The following is a 23,128-nucleotide window of genomic DNA, read 5'->3' as shown; positions in this document are numbered from 1 at the left end:
AACAACTGCTGCAATGGCTTTGGGATGAGAGGTCACTGAGAGGGACAGGTGCCACTGTGCCTGCAGCCACACCAGCTGAGCCACCCGAGCATGAGGTGACTGAAAACAAGTCACAGAAATCCAGTGAGTGGCAACAGGCACGAACACCTAATAATTGGTTGATCGTCTCAATTCATGGCTGAGACAGAAAAGGAGGGGTTTTGTTATGGCAAAAGATCCTTCTCCCAGGAGATACTTTGGCTTGTGACATCTGTGTAAGGCTTCTCTGCACTGCTCCCCATGGGTGTGACAGGGACATGGCCTGCCCAGGGCACATGTGGCTGTCACCACGCCTGTGTCAGTGTATGACCACCCCAGGGAGGCCTCTACACAGGGAACTTAAATCTAACCTCGATAAATAAAACCAAATGTTTATTTACACCAAAGAATTCCAACACTGGATCTTTCACATATGAAGGACAAAGTATATATACACAGCAAGGGGTAGCAGGGCTGTAACAAGGGTGCTTTTCCGTTGTCAATGATAATATTTGTCCACAATTACTGATCTACCATTTCAGTTTAAGTTAACGTCTCCTCGCTCCTTCCTCTCAGTGCATATTTACAAGACTGTGAGGTAACTGGTATTCTCACCACATGGCACGTGAGGGAGGGGATGGTGGGTGAAGATGTGGGATCGGACTTGGCGCAGTCTGATTTTTCCAGCTTTAAGTAGCCACCAGCTCGAAACCTATAGAAACAATTTAAAAACAATATACCCAATAACAAACTAATTCCAGAGATCCAAGCCAAGCAATGGCTGGAAGAACCCTCCACGAGAAAGGGGCTGATCAGAGCAGGGCTTACTCTACAGGAGCACCTGTCTCAGGAGGTGCCAAGGACTCCAACTGGATCAGTAACTTCATTTTTAAGACTAAAATTACATGCAAAGGGTGAGTTAGCATTCTGGTTGACTCCTAAGGAGACATTACCCAATTCAATTAGGGTTTTGGACACTATCTGCACTTATTCCTTTTAAGCTTATCCCACCTCTCCCTACTGGAATTGTCTCCTCAGTGTACCCTGGCTGGGACATGTGCAGGACATGGGGTTCAAGTGAGTGGTACTTTAAGAATCCCCTCCCCTGCCTCATGAAGACTTGATTTGGTAGTCTCTGGAGAACAGCACAATCCCCCAAGGTGTAGGCTTGTGGAGGAATAATGGTGGGAACATGAAGAGAAGAGATTTCCAGCAGGATGCAAGAGCTTGGAAATGCTGTTGATTCATCTTTGTTATTACACGAAGAGTTGTTTTGTTGTTTTTTTGTGGGTTTTTTTTTTGTTTTGTTTGTTTTTTTGGGGGGGAGGGGTGGGGGCGGGGGGAAGAAAAACTGTCCAAGAAGTATTCCATCTGTAGGTATTTTCAGGGAATCCCCTGAGTTACGAAAAGTTCAAGTAAAAAAAGAAAAATCAGCCTATAATAATTTTGTATATAATGACTGAACTACTATAAATCCACAAGCAACAGTTCAGACACGGTGTCTCCAAAGCGTTCATCCCCTCCCTTCCCCTGCCAGGCACGAGCTGCGTCCTGAGGAGAGGTGGAGGGGGAAACCTCTTCCCCACCTGACTCAGCTCAGGCAGCAGGAGACAGAGCCCGTCACTGCTGGGCGCCCGCAGCAGCTGGAACCGGCATCCCCAGAGTGGTGGTGGCAGAGATGACGGGTGAGCCTGCTAGAGGTCCAAGGGGTGAAGGTGTTGGCACTGAAGAAATCCCTGGAAGACAGACAGGTAAGCAGGAATTAGAGTAACAACACGGCATGGCTATCCAGGACAGCTTCTGTAATCAAGTGGGAGCTTTGGGGGTCAGTTATGTTTCCAGAGCTGCCAAAATAAGCTGAGATTAAGGATCTGTCACTATTCTCTGCAGCTCTGGGAAGGGCAGATTTGCACACCCTGAGTGTTACTGATGGGCACAGATGTGGCAGGATCACAGAATGATTTGGGTTGGAAAGGTAACCTTAAAGCTCCTCTTGTTCCAACCCCCCTGGCATGGGCAGGGACACTTTCCACTAGACCAGGTTGCTCCAAGCCATGTTCAACTTGGCCCTTAAACAATTCCAGGGATCTGACAGCCACAACTTCTCTGGGCAGACTGTGCCAGTGGACTGTCCTTCAAGCTGCTGCCAGAAAATCAACTGCAAATAACTTCTTAAAATGAGACCAGAAAAACAGGTCAGGCTGCCCAAGGCCTTACTTATCAGACTCTCCCACCCACTTTGCAGCTTTCCTTGCCCTTTTCCCCAGTCCTGGGAGATGATCCAACACCACCCTGCCTGCTGAACTCTTCCTCCTGGGTCCTCCCACCCACCCCACACGAAACAAATGCTTTAGCACACCAAGCACCAAGGAGAGGTGACAGAACTGACCTGACATCATGCTCGCACTGCTGACAGGAGTGCTGCCACCCGGCATGTTGGACGAGCCCATCCGAGCCTGGTCTTTCACAATGGGATCTAGGAAGAGCACACTACCAGTAAGTGCTGTGTTGCCAGAGAGCTGCTGAGGCACACAGACTGCCTGTGGCCTCTGTGCCCAGCCAGTTCTGGCACTCTGCCTGAGTCAAATAACATCATCTATCGGAATACAGACATTTCCACCAACTCCAGTGAGAAGCACTCGAGATGGTACCAAGGTTATTTAATACTGGGGAAGGTCAGCTAAATGATGTGATTTGGGGTTTACCAGGACTTTCTGACAGAAAAAGCTGAAAGATATTATGGCAAAGTTGATCTTTCTGTGCTAAGCAACTGTGTAATTGCAGAAAGCCAAACCCAGAATATGGGTGTAGCAAGCAGAAAGACTATCACTAATTATAATCATGTGTCATGTCTCCATTTTACATCTCTGTGAGCTGTCAGGTGTGTCACTAGAACTTGTCTTCCATGAGATGATCACAACTTACTAACTCTTTATTTTCAGCTGCATGTAAATAATGCTCTCTCACCTGAACAGGGACAAACCCTTCCTGCCTCCCACACCTTCTGTGTCAGATGAGGCAATTTCAAACTTTGCTGAGCTCAGTACTATGCATATCTTTTTGTGGACAAAAGTTAATGAACTGTTTGTCCAGCTCTCACATTCCAAGCTATTGGCTTCACGAATGTTCATACTTGCAAAACATTTCCCTGGGGTTTTTCCAATAGGTGTAACACAGATCAACATTCTATTAATTACAGGAGTTCCTTCAGCAGCAGCAATAAAAACCCCAAAACAAACCACCTGAGCAAATATTGACATTATGTATTCTTGCAGCTGCTTCACAGCCCTAGGTATCAGTATCTGCAAAAAACAGCACCATTTAAAAGCATTTACTAGTGAAAGTTACATTTTTGCTTGCAAAATCAAGATCTGAATATAGCAGTAGCTAAGCAATTTACAACAAGAGTTAAAATGCCTGTTTATCAACAAACCAGAATTCTCTGGGTTTATCCAAACACAGGAATCCATGCACACCTGCAGAAAGCAACCCCAAATCACATGATTTAGGTGACTTTCCTTGATAGTACTTGCTAATTCATGGGCCCAGGATGGGCACCCAGCACTGATTTCTTGGCTGGTGGAGGTGGCACACAGAGACCAGCAGCTTCAGCTCCAGCACAATTATTTGCAGAGACCAGGCTTATCATTGTTGCCATTCTCAGTTCCCATCTGCACAAGCCATGGGAACAGAGATTCCCCAGGGGCAGAACTCTGAGGACAGCAGCTGATACTTACAGAAGTAGGGGTGTTCCATGGCTTCTCTTGCTGTGAGTCGTGACTGGTGATCATATCGCAGCAGCTTGTCTAAGAAATCCAGAGCTTCTGGACTCACCAGGTGTTGGTTCTCACTGTGGACAAAGCGCTCCCATCGCTTACGGGAGTGTCTGCAGGAAAACAGACCCCAATCAGGCCAGTCAGGGGACAATGATGCCAAAACTCACTTTCCTAAGGAGCAAGAACTGTGACAGATGTCCAGCCCCGAGGGAGGCTGCTCTCTGTGCAGCAGCCACGGGACTGACACATTCCAGAGCATGAAGCAGTGTCACTGTGTCTCCACGTGGTGGCACAGCGGTCACAGCCCCAGCACAGCCACCACAGCCCCTGTGTGGCCCTGCCACGACCCCAGAGAGCAGCAGGACTAATGTTCAGAATGGCTTACAGGCCTAAAATTGTAGGTTCTGCTCATCTCATATGCACCCAACATGAGTTCCTTTAATTTCTGTCCCACTATGAGGGGAAAACAACCATATAAATTCCATCTTTAGCAGCACCTGACTTTCTGCACTCTAATGCTGAGAAACACCATTGTGGTTTTTTTCCCTCCAGACTGAAGAGAGCATTTGCCCTTCATGCTTTCTGCTCCAGTAGCTCCTTTATTGCCTGGATGACATTTAAAAATCTTTCCTCAGGTCCATTTCCATATAAAGGACTACAGGAAGCAGTGGCAAAAGGGACCAAAGGCACTAAGTGCCAGTTCTCCAGAATCCTGGCTGATTTCTCCCACAAAATTTTGTTCATTTCAAGGGCTCTTGACAAAGCTGTAACTGTCTGGGTCTACCAAAGAGACTCCAGACCTTGGCTCACCTGCCCAAGATGTCATTGAAACGTGGGTCCAGCTCAATGTTGTATTTGTCAATGTAGTCATACAGATCTTCTGTCCCCAGCACCTTGGCTATCCTCACCAGCTGGGAATAAACACAAAACCAAGTCACTGCTGTGAAGGTGTGAAAATACCAGAGCCTGCATGAAGATATAGCAGCACATCCCCATGGGAGCTGGAAGCTGGTCCCAGCAGTGTTAATCAGAAGCCACAGGGTCAGTCTGTGGCTGTGGCTTCCCCAGCCACACAGTCCCAGGCATCAAGAACATGCCTCCACTCACAGCCGGAGCTCAGTACCCCAAGGCAGCCAGGAGGGAGCCACAGACCCTAAAATCTCTAAAACCCGAGACCTTGCAACACTACCTCCCTTAGTAGCAAGAAAATATTCAGAATCAACAGAGGGGAAGGCAAGAGTAACTGGTCAAAAAAGCAGAAATTCTGGATCTTGCATGTGAAAGGTGAAGCACCATCCCAGAGAGCTCCAGAATAAAGCTTTGAGAATAGAAGGTCCCTGTTCCAGAATATTGCCATGGCAGGCACATGCTGAGCATGTGATAAAGGTTTAAATAGAAAAATTTTGGCCTAAAGGCAACACATCAAAGATTTAAGAATCTGTATAAACCTGTACCAAAATCACAGTTTCTATACAGAGTGGGGGGGAGAGTGAGTAGTGGCAGGGGCTTTCCACATAACATAACCTCAGGAATAGTCAAACTATGTACTAGAATGCACCAGCCTTAATACAACTTTTTCTACAGCTTTTCCCAGACACCTACTGAGGAGCTCCTAAGTACAAAGCTCTATAAATCCACTTCTATTTAATTGGTTACATAATCTTGCACACTCGAGAAAAGGAATGTGGCTTCAAACTGAGCAAAGAAGCCATTAGAGAAAGGCTTAAAAATTCTCTGGATGACTTGATAGAAGCCTAAGCAGGAAACCTTCAAGGTGCTAAGAAAACAGACATTGTACATGACCAGCTCTCACCTGATCATAGTTGTCATGGCCATGGAAAAATGGCTCCTTTCGGAATATCATACTAGCCAACATGCAACCCAAGCTCCACATATCCAGACTGTAATCATACATCTGTACAAAACCAGAAGGACAATTCAATTTCTAATGAATTAAGCAGAACAGACCTCCAAAACGAACAGGGTTCCCCCTCCCCCGCAAAGGTGATATGAACACAGTCATGTCATGCTGGAAACAAATTGAACTATCTTCATGTACCTTCATCCCTAAGCCACTGTTCAGTTCAGTGTTCCAGTTACTCAAACTGGGATAGAGCAATTAGCAGGACAGCAGGTACCCTAATTCCATCCCTTGTCTGCCAGCATATTAAAGATCAGAGCTTTCTTCTATTTTCATTGCAGATTCCAATATAACAAACCACTGAGAAATGTGTGTTGGGAAAGGAAGCATTGCAACAAGCAACAAAAGGTGTGGACTCCCCAGGGTCCATGGGCAGGTGAGGATGTGTCTTTTTCCAGAACCAGCATGGTCTGAAAGTCACCAGGAACGCTGTGATTTCCATAATGCAAACTGCCATCAGATAAGGGAATGCTTTTATAGCTTAATTTAGAAGTTCATGCAGTACTTGCTGTTCCCACAGGGGCTTTGTTTCATTCCTGTACCTTACTGCAAACACAGCCTTGCTAAAAAAATATTCAACACTTGTATTCCAAGATCCATGATGATAGTTCTGCAGCTCTTCCTCAGGGTCTGAGACTACTCATTAGCTTCTTTCATTCATGGCTTTATGGCCACTGCTTTCTGCCATACATTCCTGCCAAGACTGTCTTTAGCTTTGACTCCCTAGACATCTGAATTTTGGGTTTATTACCTTGAAATGGCACTGACTTTCCATATAAAAGCCAGTAAGAAGTCCTGGTAATTCTTACCTGATAATCTACAAGAAGTTCAGGTCCTTTGAAATATCTGGAAGCCACTCTGACATTGTACTCTTGGCCAGGGTGATAGAATTCAGCCAAACCCCAGTCTATTAGTCTAAGCTAAAAATGGTAGAAAACAAAGAAAAAAGGCTCAAGGGATGCTCCAGCTTTCCATTTGTTGAATGATACTAGTGAACTTAGTTTCAAGTTAATTTGTAACTGCCATTTTCAATTAATTTGATCAGTATCTGCTTACATATTCTCCCCAAACCCACATCACCAAGCAGTCTAAATAAAATACCTGTTACAACCCTGCCTGTGGGTTACATGTGACCAAGTAAAGCCTCAAAAAGCAGCACAATATTCTCACTTTACATTTGCCCACACCATGAGAGCAGAGCCCCCCTCGAAGAGGTCTGCTAGTACCACCACACAGGAGTATCCAAAAGGGATCCCAGTTTGCCAAGAGAAAAGCAGGACCCCTCCCTGCCCCCCAGCCAACCCACACTACCTTTCTGTGCTCATGGTCAATCATGACGTTGTGAGGTTTGACATCTCTGTGCATGATTCCCATGCTATGGCAGTAATCTAGAGCCTGCAGGAGAAAGGAGACAGATGCCAGAGTCACAAGAATGTCTCTAGTTCAAACATAGTCAAAAGTATTTCCACACATATCAAGTCTAACTAGATGACAAGACTGTCCAGTGTTAGATCCTGCACTAGACTCATCGATCACCAAAAACGCTTCTAGAGTCCCCTCTCAAAGGGAGGTCCCAGCAACACAAGTGTCTTGACTTCACTTCATGTGCTTACTCATAAAAATTGTAATTTCAGAGCCTCTAAGAGCACAGTTACTAGGCACTAATGATCACATAAGCACCCCTTCTCCAGACTCCTAAGGATAAATTACTTAGTTCAGAAAAATGGATGAAGACATTTGACTCACATTATGCCAGAGCACAAACCCAGCCAGTAACAGCTCAGTTTTCTTTTTTCAAAGGCTACATGTACTCCTGATTTAGGATTTTAAGGTATCTCAATGTACCAAAAAGGCTGAAAAACAGATACTGACTTGATGTTTTTCTGCCCAATTCTTCCATAGGCTCCCTCTCTTTCCTTCCCTCAGTGATATAATGCCACTATCATCAGTGACGTGAGAACCATCTCCACAGGATTAGCTGAGAGCAAATACTAGAAATACACCAAGAAAACAGCAAAATGCCAACTTACCTTCAAAATCTCATACATGTAGAATCGAATATCATAATCTGTTAATGTCTGGTATAATTGCTGTGGGACACAAACATATCATGTCAGTGTTCAACATCCAAAAAATCCCTGTTCTGAGCTGCTGGCATTTTCCAAACCCTTTTGAAGGTATAGTCCAAGTTTTTTAAGTTACTCTGATCCCACACCTGACTCTGATTGATCTGTTCCTCTCCCTTTGCAAATCCCATACATAGTTACAAGAACCAGGATGTGCTGTCTGAGCAGAGCTGGAAATAAAACTATCTCCCTCTGGTTGTACCCACAGAGCACAAGCATGATGGATGGCATAGCCTTTCTTCTTCTGAGACAGGTCACTATGAAGGGACAAAGAAACATTTAAATCCCCATTCCCAGGAGTATGAAGGCCACAGAAACAGCTGTCCACATTTAAAGTGGTTCCAATAAATAGTTGTACACATAAAAGCCAAGTGCCTCAAAAAAAGGCACTGATGGGCCAACAGACTGATCTGCTCCCAAGGTTAAATACCTTTTGGAATCTGCATCCTCATCTTGTAACTTTTGTGGCAAAATGGTACTGATGGGCTAATTACAAACTTCTGTCCCACCAGCATCTACCTTTAAAAGCATTTCCAATGCTGCAAGGAAATGCCTGCCCTATGTACTTTCCCTTCCCCAGAAAGATGAGTGGTTTTCAAACACAAAAAAAAAGAGAAGTCCCATCCCACACTGTACCTTAAAGTCTGTGTTGTTTACATGTTCAAAAACCAGAGCGGGTGTTCGAGACTGAAACAGATAAAGCATTCAACCACTTTAAGTTATGTTTCCACTTAGGATAATGAATTAAATCGTTTTTTCTAGTAAAACTGCACAAAACCCCTCTGCCTTGGACATATTTATGATTCTCCTCAGACAGAGAGAGGAGAGCCAAAGCCCACAGCCTCCAGCAGCAGTGTTTGCAGAGCGAATTAACTTGTCTCAGCTTACTGGTATCTCTTCCTCACAGAGTGAGGGGCTGGAGGGGGAAGGGCCCTCTAAAAGAAGTTTATCAGATTAAGAGCTGATCTGATCAGTCAATTCAAAAGCAGGATTTAAGAGCAGGGGAAAACAAAAAGCCAGGTCAGAGCTGAAATCAAACAGAGCAACTTCACCCATAACCCCACTGTACCCCCTGAGTTCCTCCCTTACTCACCACAGGATCTTTTACTATATCTGCAAGGGTGATTATATTGGGACCGCCTCGCAAGTTCTCTAAGATCTTGATTTCACGCTTGATTTTCTTCTTTTTAACAGGCTGAAGAATAAAAACCCAAAGTGTAAGATAAAGCCCTGCAGTAAAGTGAGGCTAATAGCTCAACACCCAGATGACAATACACAAGTGAATGCAGATCAGCAAAATTTATTGGAATCTTTGCAATTTAACCTGAGTATGCATCACACCAGTAAGGGCTCAAATATCCGCTGTCTCCTTTCTAACCATACAACCCTGACAGCTACAGACAATAATTCCAAGTGAAGGAGAGGCTGGAAGATGGCATTCTTTTTAAAAAGCTCTCTGAACATGATCTGATAGGCCGAGAGGAAATGGCCTCAAGTCATGCCATGGGAGGTACAGGTATCAGGAAAAAATTTCTTCACAGAAAGGGTTGTCAAGCCCCAGAACAGGTTCCTCCAGTGGTGAGGACACCATCCTTGAATAGATTTAAAAGATGTAGATGTGGCACCTGGGGACATGAATGCTGGGGTGTTGGCTGGACTTGATAATCTTTGAGTGCTTCTCCAACCCCAACAGCTCTGTGATACTCCAAGATTCCTTAACTGGCATGTGGCAAATGTTTAACTGTGAGAAGTCCATGGGCTGCTGGAGGGTCACTAAATGAAGGCCATGGCCATGACAGCTTGCCAGGCCACCAGCACTTAGAGAAGCTGAGAATTTTGTAGTCAGCTGCTGAAATGTTGCTTAGCTCCAAGTAAAAAGGTGCTGCACATCAGAGCTTCTTTAAGACAGAGCCTAATTCCTAACAGGCAGAGATCTGACTTAATAACCAACTGCAGGGCTTGTATCAGGAGGCTCAAAACGATGGCCTGTTTCACTGAGTGACACTCCCAAGCCAGGCTTTAAGGATTTCAGTTTTAGAACATCAAAAAGCCCTTTCTGGCCTCCTGATCACCTCAAGGCAGATTTTAACCTTTTGCCCAATCCCCAACTCACCTTGAGAATTTTAACAACTACTTTTTCGTTATTTGTAATGTTGATGGCTTCAAATACTTCACTGTATTTGCCTCGGCCTAATTTTCGAACTAGCTGGTAGTCATCTTGATTTCTGTGGAGAGAAAAGGTTAGAGTTCCAAAGGGCTCAGTCATTTCCATCACAATTTATAAACTGCTCCTTAAAACTCAATCACTGCCTCACTTCCTAGACAAAGGGATTAACTAGTGCCTTACTTCTCCTGAACTGGATGATTTAACAATTAGAAGAGAAACAGGGAGCTTCTATTTGCCCAAGACAAATTCAAGCCAAAACTATGGACTGAAAGCCCAACTATGTATTTCAGCATTAGCAAACTTGAACTATCCCTTCTCTCTATCTTTGGAAGCTCCATTTTTCCTTGTATAATGCTGGTAAAATTCAACAAAGACAGTAAGAGCAAAAGTCTAAGTGCAAGGCTGTATAAAAACAGTCTGGACACAAAGCAGCACTTATGCCCAGACAACTGTGTACATTCCAGAAACTGGGAACTGCACAGCTGAGGGCAGAACTCTGTCTGGGCCCTCCATACCCCAGCAGGAACGCAGAGCTATGAAGCTGCCACCACTGTGTCTGATTCTGGGACACTTTAGTCATGAGCTCAATTTAGACACCTCCTTCCTTCAAAGAGAAGCAGCCATGTCTTTTCCAGGCACTCACAGAGAGCTGAGCAACAAGTAATAAAATAGTATGCACCTATTTAAACCTGTGGAGTTTCTTCACTTATCCAAGTCAGCAGCAACTTCAGTTTGAAAGTCTTTTCATTTCTTTTCAGCCCTGCACTCAGGACTGTTTGGATTGCTTCAGAAATAGATTTTCTTCCCTCTGAAAGGGGATGTTTTCTGACTACCTGGCAAAAGTTCTTCCAACTTTTAAGGCAGCTCCTATAAATGTTCCTCCAGAACTGAGAATTTAAAAGTTTGATAAGAACCATTTTTCTGAAGACAAGTTCTGATCCTTTCCCTTGCCATCTGCCAAGAAGTGTGAAAAAGCCTCATGCAGCACAGGTGCCTGAACTCCCCAAGTACCACCACGCAGGATCCACAGGGATTGATCCTGGAGCAGGGACATCCAGAAGCAATCCAGACTTACCCCCACTCAACAACATGCGACTCATAGTCCCAGTACTCCCGGGGTCTGTGTGTGTTCACATCCGTGTAAACTCTGGCCCTGCTCGGCACGGGTCCCGACATATCAGACAGCTTGGCAGGAGGAAATGAGATGCGAAATCAGAGGCGACCTGGTCTGCAGTGCTGACAGAGGAGAAAGGCCTCAGATTCCTCCACCTGCAGACAGGATATAAACCAGAGGTTAAATTCTCAAGGTACTTCAAAAGTATTTAAGTTAATCATTAAAAGCTGCTGCAAAGGAGAAGCTGGAGCCTGCTCAGCCACAGGCCTGGGATGGCTTGTCAGAGCTGGAAAGCCATTTGTCTCCTCTCCCTCACACAGGACTGGCCCCTAGCAAACCAACCCCTTGACCTGGTGGTAACTTTCAGCACCTTGTTTCTAACTGCTGGTTGTAGAGGTAACTTTCCAAAAGAAAAGAACACCCTGCTCTATCTGCAGACAGATCCCCTCCTTTCCACTCCAGACTGAAAGCAACAGGCTGCAATCTCACCCCCAAGTCTTGGGCCATCCAATGTAACAAAATCAATTCTCCTGGGATGGGAACCAGCTTTAGTCACAACTTCTTACAGTCAAAACATTAAATCTGACTGTCCAAAAGACAGCAGCATGTGTGTTGGATTATGATGCTTTATTCAGACATGGAAGAAATGCACTGCTGCAAGGGTCTTAAAATGTCCTTTGCATTCTGCTTGCCCAAAGTGCCTCCCAATCCTTCCTCCTAACCATGTGATTTTTGAAAAGCTTCTGGTAAGTTTTATCAGTATTGAGACTGGTCAAAACCACTCAAAAGAAAGTTTGTATGTCAGAGACAAACACTCTATTTTTATCCTGTATGTCTGAATACTTTATCATCCAGATCTGAATATTTAAGACAGTAGTAACTCACTGCAATTTTTTATCAATATTGTCCTACTTTAAATAATAAATGTGGTGCCTTTACATCTCTCAAATCTTTCACAGGGGGAAATTAACACCTTTTTAGATGTTTAAATACAAGAATCCCCTTGTCAGTTTTCAAAATAACTTACAAGAAAGGGAGCTGTATTGGAGCAGGGAGGAGCATTGTTTGGTGTGTAGCAGCATGTGGCAGAGCCACACAGCCCTGTGTATACGCTCAAACAGTGGGCAACACTGTTATCTAAACTAATATACTTATTTGCTATGCCAATCTTATCCCCTCACAGAAAATGGGCAACTGCCAGACTGCAGAAGGAAGTAACAGTCCCATTAATCACACATTAATGAGAAAGACCCAGAAATCTGCTCGGAGCAGTTAGCTTAAGTTACTAGGACATGTCGCACCAGAAGAAAACTCTAGAAGCAAAATGCTGCTCTATGGGCAGAGACCTGTTGTTTATTTGAGGTCTGCAGCACTTCAGCTCCTGAGAGGACCCAGCAAGAACCACTGGCTGTGCAGATGGTGGAGGACCTGGGGGACACAGATCTGATGTCCTTCACCGCGTCACACACCCTGACCAGCAGCTGGTCCTGCCTCCAGAGGCACAAGTGCGTGCACGGGCTCTCTGACATGGACAAAGCCTCCTTGGGTGGGACAGAGCTCAGCACTGGGTTATTTTTTGACCTACTGACACACAATGGTGTTGGTGGCACCTTCAGGTAGACAGGGTTGCAGTAATCCAGCCCAGAGGTTAAACAGGGACGCAGCACTATCCCAAAGTCCACAATGGAAGGGTGACTGAGGCCTTAGACCAATAAAAGAAGGATGGGGCGCTTCAGCCGTGTGTCCAGCTAATGGAAGAATACGAAGCATTCCTAAAAATACATTAAGTCTATTCCTGGACAAAATGCTAGTCCTCTCACAAAATACAATTTCAGAAGATGAGACAGCAATCATCTAAAACCTCAAAGCATTTATGTGGCATGACTCAGACACTTAGAAATTAGATGTCCCCAGGCATTACTAGAGCATGCAAGTTTACTAGAACAGTTTAGTACAGTGAAATGTATTAGATTTCGAAGTTCAATCACTGTGTTTTTGTTTCTCCTCACTCCCTATGCTTCTGGCAGGAGATGCACTGGCCCATTTCCTCTGCTCAACACTCCTTGCGAAGGAATTAACTGAACTTATACATGCCTCAGATGACTTTGCAATTTTAGTTTTTAAGCACAATCCAGTATAAATAAAGCACATGTGACTGCTCCCCTCACCCAGCTTAGCAAGATCAGTTTCAGCACAAAAAAAAAAAAAAAAAAAAAAAAAAAAAAAAAAGAAAAAAAGAAAAAAAGAAAAAGAAAAAGAAAAATCAATCACATTATCTAAAGATAGATCAAATTTCACAGTGGCTATTTTTTGTCACGTAGCTCTAGCCTAGCTCAAGCAGCACATTGTAACAGGCTGCTCAGAGAAGGGCTTTTTCAGGAAATCATCAACTGCAGCTTCTAAGAATGGCACACAATGTCTATTTACGAGGGTAGGTATTATTGTCTACTGTTCCTTATACAGGAAGGGGAGAGAGTCTGCACAGATAACTTCATTTTAAAGCAAACAGAATTACAGACATACACAAACTTACCCAGCCTGAAAACTGCTCACCCTCTGCTCAAAACTGCCAAGGAATTTGTATAGATTTTTGCCTTCAGTGCCCCTGGAGGGGGATTATTTTGCTCTTTGGCAGAAGGGAATGACACAAATAAGGACAGATAATGGGGACAGGTGTTGACATGCAAGCATCAGTTGAGCCTGCAGTTTTAAAGCAGAAAAATCTACAGTATGAGCAGCAGTTGCACCTAGAGAAGTGCCCTGAGCTTGTTATAAAAGATGAGTTCTATTTCTGCAGAATCCAACAGAATGTTGTCATTTATTAATTCCTGCATTAATGACAGAATCATAGAACAATTTATATTGGGAGAATCTGCTCAACATCATCTAATCAAAGTAGATGCAGCAAGATCAGGGTCCAGTGGAGCCCTGAGCATCTCCAGAAACAACATTAAAATTTTAATTTCTCTGGTAGAGAAGGGTTTAACTAGGAAACAACCATGAGCTTTTAGGCAATGTACCAGAGGTCACAGAGAGGGGAAGACAAAGCTCCCAACCACAGTCTGACACGCTGTTCACTGCCAAGGCCTGCCTGTGCAAGGACACTGAGCAGGGCTTCTCATTCAGCCCCTGTGGTGACACCCCTTAGACAGACATCACTCAAAAGGGCTCACATGACAGCACAGGAACACCCTGCCAGAGTTTCACTGTTGGCTTTTCCTACACAGGCCTGTCCTCAAAAATGCCGTTGGAGTATTAGCAGACTGATAATGAGCTGATTTCTTACACAGTAGCCTTATCAAGAGGAACCCTGCCCATCCCACACAAGAACAGAGTCAAACACAACTCCTGTCCTGCTGAACAGACCCCACAGGGGTGCCCAGAGCCCCAGCCCAGAGTGTTGTGCTGCCACCATATAGGAATTTTTTAATTGGAAGGCCTACTAATTAAAAAAGATCAGTTCTTAAAAGTTTGAATCTTCTAACAGTAGCCTGTTGCCTGAAGAGCTTGGCAAGCTTAGACATTTTGTGCCTCAAGTTCAATAAAATGGTAAAAAGCCTCTCAATGTTCTCTTTGACTCTGATTTTTAAAACATTTTAATCTAAAACAGCTACAAAACCCCTCATTTTTAAAAAGGCATTTCATCATCCTTACAATGCATTCCATTTCTAAAGGCAAGTATGCCACCATAGAGAATTTGATATTCTGTGAAGGATCCATACTTCCAGCACCTACTCCAATTAGTAGAGGAATTTCCTACACTCTCTGTCCTTCCAGATGCATGCACTTTCAGCAAGCAGCAACACAGCTAAGAAATCCATGCAGATTAATTTCTGAGAAGCACACCTACTTCACCTCTAGTAAAATTTGCCTCTTTTTTTGTTTGTTTTAGTCTAGAATAACTGAGATACTGTAATGATTTTTTTTCTCCCTTTAAATGAAAATGTTCTTGGCACAGAACCTCTCTCAAGCAGTTACTCACTCAAAACTTAAAACCTACAAAAGTTGCCCCAGTATGATGCAGCACTTACACAAGCTCCCAGTGAGCTGAAAGCCAAGAGCTTTCCCAGCAGACTGGTGTCCCAAGGAACTTGCAAGTGCTATCCAAGTGATGACCTTTGTGGATAAGGTTTGGAGTATAAATAATGTAGCCGAGAACACAAACACCGCTTGACATTGGCCTCCCTGTGGATTGCTGCTCACAGCGTGCCTTGCCCTCAGTGTGAACAGCATACCAACAGAAAGATCCAAGTTCATTCAGAGGGAGTGGAGTGAGCCCAGAAAACCTTGTTCAATGCCACGTAAACCTGGTTATTCCCAATGACCCACCTGAACTCAGCTCCAGTGAGCCCACAGCAGTCCCAAAGGAGTAAAACAGGCCCTGAGCTGCAGCGAGCTGAACTCGAAGAGCCAAGAAAACATTTCTGTAGCTTTATGAATTCCAGACAAGCTCACCTTCCTCTCGAGGAGAAAGCGAGGTGGACAGATTGGCCAAACAGGTCTAGAGACTTTCCTCTCACTTCTACTTTCCCCACGTAAGCTCATTACAGTGGCAATTGTGCCAGCCTAAGACTGTAAACAGGCTGAGACAGCAGCGGGTTTGTTGTGAGAGAAGAAAAGCTCTGTCAGTGGAGAAGAGCAGAATTACAGTGCAGAGTCTGGAATCAAAAGGTTATTCCCCTTCTTTTATCTACAACTGCAAGCAAGGTGTTACCTTTCATAGCAGAAAGCTTAAACTCAGCCTCTAAAATCACAAGTGTAAAATGTGATTTGGTAAGGTGAGCAAGAATTACAATTATCAGATAAAATTGTTGATGATTTCCTTCACATAGCCCACATAGCCCTGTAATCCTCCCAGGGAAGTGCATTTGCTCCTTCAGAGTTTGGAGAATATCTAATACTGGAGAAATACCACTGAAATTTAAAAATCAAGACATGCCTAAATATTACAGTACTGCCTGCTGACAGTCAACATCAATCAACACCCAGTTTGCTTTTAAAAGAAATAATAGTAATCAACTTTATTAAAAAATATGCTCTGTCTCACAAAAGAAACCTGATTTGTGTGTTCTCATGATGCTGAAACTTCAGCAACACAAGTACAGAACAAATGACCTCCAGAAGTCCCTTGCAACCTATATTTTTCTATGATTTTACAGCTAAAATAGAAACAAGCCTGGATTAACAAAATTGACATTTTACATCCTTTCCTGAAGATCATTTACCTAATAAAGGGACAACATCAACAGAAAAGTAGATTTTAAAATTTGAGTTAAAAAAAAAGCATAGGTTTGAAATCAAACTTTTCTCTGGAACAGCACAGTCTGCTTTAACTTCATTTTCCACCAAAACTATTTTCCAGATTTCTTTTAAATAGTTGGTTGTGTCCAACTGTAGAGAAATAATAAATTATATGTAATGACCTTAACATTCTCTAAAAAAAGAAACATGAACTGTTGTGATTAATTCAAAATAAGACATGGCCAGTCTGTAGGGAAAGCAGTTGACAGGTTTAGTTATACTTGAAGAAACATCTTGGAGTAATTCTGCACTAGAAACATCCTAAATTTAGATTGGCTCTTCCTACATCAGCTCCACTGATTCCTCACGATTCCTGCCAATGAAGAAGTCATCCTCTGTAATGAGGATCACAATCTATACAGAAGCCACAGGAACGGTTTTACTGTAACTCCATGTTTTATGATACTCTGAAGAGTCTTGGGGAAAACTTCACTGTCCCACTTTCCCAGCTCAGAAAGCAGTGTCAACATGTCTGTCACCCTCCAGGATGCCCTGGCAGTGGCTCTGGTGTCACACACTCTGCTGGCAGAAGGTCTGTCATGCTTTGTCTTCCTTTTTGTTTAGATCTGTAACAGGTGAATTTCAGCAGAGCTCACACAACCCCCCTGTGGGTCTCCAGCACCGCAGCCTGGCTGGACACCTGTCCTTTGCCAAACATCCCTTTTGGCAACAGCACATGGACCTGGGGCAGAACACTGGGATCACCTCCAGCAGCAGGGACAGGAATGCTGCTCACTCCATCTCCTAAGGGATTCTGTGCACAACAGACAATTTCCCAAGGTCATGAACACTATTATTTTCAGAGCTAAGTTAGCCAACAGCACATGGAGCAAAGGGGAAAGACCCAAAAACACAAAGACTCCAAAGCTGACCTTGGATGAGGCCACTGTAGCTGCAGGAGGCAGCAACATGAGCAAAATACTCAAGCCCCATCACCTGAGTGCAGGATCTGCCTCTTTCCCATGCCTGGAGCTTCTCCTGCCACCACTCCCAGCCTCCCATACACCCAGAGGATATCCTCACTGCCAGTGCCAAGGACTCCTGACACAATCCAATAAAAATGGCTGCAATAGAACCAGGCACTGCCAACTTAACCTGTCTGTACACACACCAAACAGAAACCAACGACAAAACTCTTCTGCTTGTATCTCTTCCCCAAACTGACAGTTCAGGCTGAGCAGGGAGTGCAGGAAAGGCAAGGGGATTTTCTTTGGAGGAATATAATATCCCTTTAGGTCTGCCCTAAGGCCAAAGCAATACTTCAACAGGAAGCAGTTCCTTTTTCTTCCAAGAGCACTATCAAAACTAAATCTCCTACTGCTGGAGCTTTGGACAGCATTCCAGTTACCAAAACTACAGTTTCTGAGACCCCAGCAACACCAGGGAACTCTTCCTGGAGGCTCACAAAGGGGAACATTTCAGCAGCACTACAGGCTCTTCACAGCTGACATCAGGTTCCACTGGCAGCATCCTCTGGAAAGTTCTACCTCCCTAATTGCTGCTAAGTGACACAGTTGTTTTCCTCATTAATTAGTAGGCACAGAATACTGCCAGGACAATCATTCAGCTGATTTGACTCCTATGGTTCATGTATAGAGAGGGATTTAGGTGGAACTCAGAAAACTGACCTGTACCAACCATCTGTAAAAGTTATAGAATTTTAATTGATCTCATCATGCAATTCCTAGAGGCAGGAACAGTTACCAGAGCCAAAGGATAAACCAGAGGACACTGCCTTTAAGTATTTCTTCAGGAAATCCTTGTGATCAGCTGTTCCATGGAGCAGGCAATGCACCACGAACCATCTCCATCACTCAGCCAGCACTGAGCAGGCACAGCAAGAGACACTCGGTGCAAACCCCTGCCAGCAAGTGAAGTTCTGACATAATTCTCTAAAAATTTATCATTATTAACACAAGATGAAACTAGCTACCACCATTCCAAGAATCAAATGGAAAAAACCAGCTATTAAACTCCAGCAATCAGCACTCTCCTTCACACCTTACGAGCCCCCAGTAAAGCTACTGTGCCAAAACTTGTAACTCGATTTGTAAGTTCAGTTGAAATTAATCTGGGATGCTGCAGAGTGAGCAAAAAGCCCTCTTTTTCCTTCTGGAGTACAACCAAGCGTGGAAGAAAGGCTGGAATTCAACAGCGCACTGGTAACAGACAGAAACCTGTGACAAAGGCTGCAAGAGAAGGAACACTGCAGGAGCTCTTGCTTTTCTAGACTGGAAATTAATTTGTTGTGCGCGTCCACGCTCATCCATTTTCTGAACACTAAAAATAAAGACTTTCTGACAACTCACACGCACATGTGCAAATGTGCTCTGAGAAAACGCCTTCTCCAAAGGCTTTGGGAACGACAGGGAGAGGCACCTTTTTGGCTCCTTGGACACACAAAAGGATCTGAGGCCACTTCTTCCCACCACAGGAAGACCTTTCCCACCCAGGGAAAGCAAGTTTTGGCATGTAATTCTGTATTAGCACACTGGATTCTCCCTGCACTTGGCTTAATTAAAAGAGGACTAATTTAGCCTTTGGTTGTTCCAGAAGGTGCAAGGGCAGAGCTTACTTTCTGCAAAAACAGAGTGAGTAACTTCAATTTTCTAGGTCTGCTGTTAACATTCAAGACTATCCAATGGGAAACCTGCAGCCAAACTCTTGCCTTGACTCAAAACTGTTTTCCATTTTATTCACCACTCCCATGAAATAAATTGCCATAATATGATGCAGCCATTACATGGGCAGGAGCTGGACAGCCTGCTTTAGAAACCACCTCCCTGCAAATGGTAATATTAATTAAAAAATAGAACTCAGTAAAGGAGGACATAACCTAAATCTCAGAACTAAACTCTGTGGAAAATTAAAATTATTGAAGTCATAATGTGAGTCTGTGATGGTACCAAGTCCACAAAGAACTCCAAGCTTCCCTTCTGCTCTTCAGCCTCCCAAAGCAGCAGCAAGAAATGGGTAATAAAATCATTTGTCCAGAACAGTGTGAACACAGGAGCAGGTAAGGCTTGTGCCAGGCTCATGTTGCTGCTTCTCTACTGGACTCCTAACCAGAAAATACCCACTGATCCCACAACCACATCAACAATCCCATTTCTCATCAATCTTTCCTATCAATATGTAAATTTGGCACCTTGATGGCAAAAGGGGCCAAAAACCAGCTTGGAAAAACACTCTACATTGAGCAACAGCACTAACACCAGCTCAAAAAGCTGCAGCCTCCTCTTCCAAACAGTTTTTTTCAGGTTCAAAGGAGAACTCCCTTTCTCCAATTACATTCTGTAAATTCCAGGGAAGTCAGCTCTTGGAAGCCCCTGGAAGGAGATATCCAAGCTTAGAAAAATTATCCAAGAGCTGTCTTGCAACAAATGTTTGTAGCCAGACTAAGGCAGTCTTTCCTGATCTTAAAATCTTGTTGTTTTATTATTTTCTTTCAAGACCCTTATGGGACAATAAGATCTAAGATGGCAACAGTCTCATGCACAGAGTTTCTAAAACAAATATCTTAATGTAAGCAATTCCATAATGGAGGAATGGTGGAGGTGACAGGTCTGGTAACCCAGAAATAAATCCCTGCCTCTTCAGAAATGTGACACTAAATTAATCACACCACCACAATGTCACCCATTTGCTTCTCCTGTCTTCCTTTCCCTTATTCCTCAGAGGACATGAGGAAAGACAAAGAGAAAATTAGTTCTGTGAGGAGAAAATGGAGAATAACTGAAATGGAAGTATAAGGACACCCACCATTTAATAAAATTGGGAAAAGTTGGGTACAGATCCCTGTCATCAGAGCAGAAAGTTCCTTTCTCTACAACTCCCCAAAACTATAACCACCTTTCAACATCCTGTATATCCCAAGATTCCTACTTCCAATGCATCCCATGCTGATGAACCTGATCTGCATTACTTGAAAATGCCCCAATTATCAAACACTAAGTCTTTCAATGTCTAACCTTCAGGAAATGGTATTTTACCAAGTCAATCCCCAATCCCAGGTTTGCATCTTCACTCTCACATCTCACCAGCTTTTTTCAGGCAAACAAGTTCCATTAACTGCCCCTGCACAAAGCTCAAGATTCTCAATATCAAGCAACATTCCATGATCTGATTTCCTCCATATTTGCTAGAACCTACGGCCAATTTTATTATCACTTTTCCAAAGAGCCACACTCCCAACATCCAACAAGCCTCACTTTTCCTCAATCTATGAACCCACGAGCCTTGCCAAAACCAGAAAATTTGTTCTGAACCTCCCACCTGGAAGTGTCTGCTTTCTCCTCCAACATCTACCTCCCATCACATCTGTCCATGCTCTGTGCCTCATCTCCTCACCCAGACCTTCAGCTCCATGAGTTTTTGCTTCTTTGCTGCAGCCAAAGCCAAGACAATGTTCCCTCCCTCAATGCTATTCCAAATCCCTGCAGGCAGCAGCTGACCAGCCAAGCTCCCTGGTCTGAGTGCAGGACATGCACACCCAACTCTACCACCACAAACACTGGGAACAACAAGACAGCAAATTTCACTAACAACAGAAATTATGTTACCAGAGATTGACATAAATCACTAGAGAAAGGTGAAATAATGGAAATTTTTCTCCATTGGCAAAGTGGAAGGAAAGGATCACTGCCTACCACCAAAGATGGACATTTTTCATGCTCAGGGAAAGATCTGGACCTTTACAATAAACCCTCCCCTGCCTGGAGTCATCCAAAGAGAAGAGGGATTCCAGGCACAAGGCACAGACAGATCTCCTGAGTGCAGAGCACTGCCCTGTAACTGGGATGGGACATCCCAACTCCAGTTTTTATCTTCCAGTTACAGACACGGTGTGTGTCCCCACAGAGCACGGTGTGAGTCCCCACAGAGCATGTGCTGTAGGGACTGGGACGTTACCCTAATCCCAGTTTAGGGCTAATTAAGGAACTGACAAAGCTTCACACTTTCCCCAAATCTTGCCTTGAGTCTTCCCAAGCTCACTCTCTCCTCTCCTAGCAGAAACTTTCCCCTTTTCTACATCACATCAAAAACAGCAAACAGAGGATGAGCTACTCCTCTGCCCCAGCTGATGATGCACCCAGAATCCACACTGGATTCACATCCAACAGCCAGGTCGACTGGCAGGATGGCACAAGCCCCAACTCTGAGTCTGAATAAATTGAGCAATTCTCTTTCAGAAAAGAGAGAGTGTTCAAAGAACAAAGAAATCCCTCCCAGCCCCAAGCAGAAATGCTGAGTGTCCACTTGCTTTCCTCTGAACAGCTGCCACTGTGCCCAGTCCCCTCTGGCAGAGGCTCTTCCCAACCCATTTGTGGAGTGACAGGATTGAGCTCCCATGAGGAGCCAGGTGAGCACATGGCTCAGCCCCTTCCAGGGGCACCTGCCCAGTTTCAAAACCGGGCAAGAGAAGCTCCCCAAGGACCAGGGCCAGGTCTGAGCAACACAAATCCCAAATCATCAGAGACCCCTCTCTGGGGTACTAGGATAGGAACTGACCCACAAAGAACATCAAGTCCAACTCCTGACCCTGCACAGGACACCCCAGCAATCCCACCCTGTGCCTGAGAACGTTGTCCAAACACTCCTTGAACTTTGTCAGGCTTGGGGCCGTTACCATTACCCTGGGGAGCTTGTTTCAGTCTCCATCCACCCTCCAGGTGAAAAACCTTCTCCTGATATCCAACCCAAACCACCTGCACACAGCTCCATGTCATCCCCCCAGGTCCTGCAGCTGATCACCAGAGATCACAGATCGCTGCCTGCCCCTCTGCTTTGCTTGAATATTCACAATCCAAACTTTATTGGTTTTACCCAAAGCTCTCAGTAAGAAAGAATTAAGTGACCTGACAGACATGTGGTTCCATAATCTTATCTAACCCCTCTCCTTCAAACCACATTTTATCAACAGCCACACTGCTCTCCGTCCCAAGGCACAATTAACTAAATTACAGCGAGGGCAAGACTGACCACCACTCCTTCCACGGCCGGGTGTGGAAAGCCGTGAGAACGACCTTCCCCTCCACCCCGAAAGGCCCAGAAGCGAGTCCCTGCGCAGCCGGGGGTGGGAGCGAGCACCAACAGGCCTTTCCGTGCCCCTCCGCACCCCCGCGCTTCTCCGGGCAGGGTGGGGAAGAGGCAAGATCGAGCGATTTAGGTAAATAACACCTACACGCCCCGAACGTGCGAGCTGGGAGCGCTGGGGGAGGGGACGGCTCCGGTTCCGCGGGGCCCTGCCCTTCCTGCGCGGCCCAGGGCGGCTTCGCACCGGGCTGGGGGCAGCGGGGCGGCCCCTCCACGGCCCCTGCCCGCTCCCCCCGGGGCCTCGGAGCCCCTCCGAGGGCAGCAGGCGGCGGGACGTGCCCTCCTCGCCGCACCGGACCCGCCCGCTCTGCCCGTTCCCCCTCAGCGCCGCCGCGGCCCCCACTCTCCTGAGGGGCAGCCGCAGCCCCCCGGCCCACACCGCGCCCGCGGCGGGGGGGCGGAAGAGCTCAGGAGGCGCAGCGGCGCCTTCCCCCCGCCGCCCGCTCCGCCCGCCACCGTCGCGGGGCCCCGCGTGGGCGCCGGAGCCGCCGGTACCTGGCGCGGCCGCTACCGCCGCCACCGCCGCCGCACACAGACAATATGGCGGAGGCACAAGGCTCGGCCGCCGCCGCAGGGACCAGAGCGAGGCGCGCCGGAAACGGAAACCGC

General features: G+C 45.3%; 1 protein-coding gene across 2 annotated transcripts; it reads right to left on the bottom strand.

The window, feature by feature from the left end:
- Positions 1–389: 389 nt before the first annotated feature.
- Positions 390–23,126, bottom strand: CSNK2A1 (casein kinase 2 alpha 1). 2 transcript variants are annotated; one of them, XM_083873089.1, is made up of 14 exons: positions 23,015–23,126; positions 11,084–11,277; positions 9,955–10,066; positions 8,935–9,036; positions 8,478–8,528; positions 7,746–7,805; positions 7,027–7,110; positions 6,525–6,635; positions 5,608–5,709; positions 4,605–4,705; positions 3,756–3,904; positions 2,408–2,494; positions 1,605–1,754; positions 390–730 (listed from the first exon to the last, which is right to left on the bottom strand). In XM_083873089.1, the coding sequence occupies exons 2-13, from the start codon at positions 11,182–11,184 to the stop codon at positions 1,639–1,641; spliced, it is 1,176 nt and encodes a 391-aa protein (XP_083729215.1). In that variant the 5' UTR covers positions 11,185–11,277; positions 23,015–23,126; the 3' UTR covers positions 390–730; positions 1,605–1,638. The 2 variants fall into 2 exon arrangements, with proteins under 2 accessions (XP_083729215.1, XP_083729214.1); XM_083873088.1 differs by having other exon boundaries at positions 390–1,754.
- Between the last annotated feature and the right edge of the window lie 2 nt (positions 23,127–23,128).

The sequence above is a fragment of the Zosterops lateralis genome (genome assembly GCF_965231275.1).
Source record: "Zosterops lateralis genome assembly, chromosome: 16".
Classification (NCBI taxonomy): Eukaryota; Metazoa; Chordata; class Aves; order Passeriformes; family Zosteropidae; genus Zosterops; species Zosterops lateralis.
Note: the sequence above shows the minus strand (reverse complement) of the source record. Positions and strands in the feature narration are given on the sequence as shown.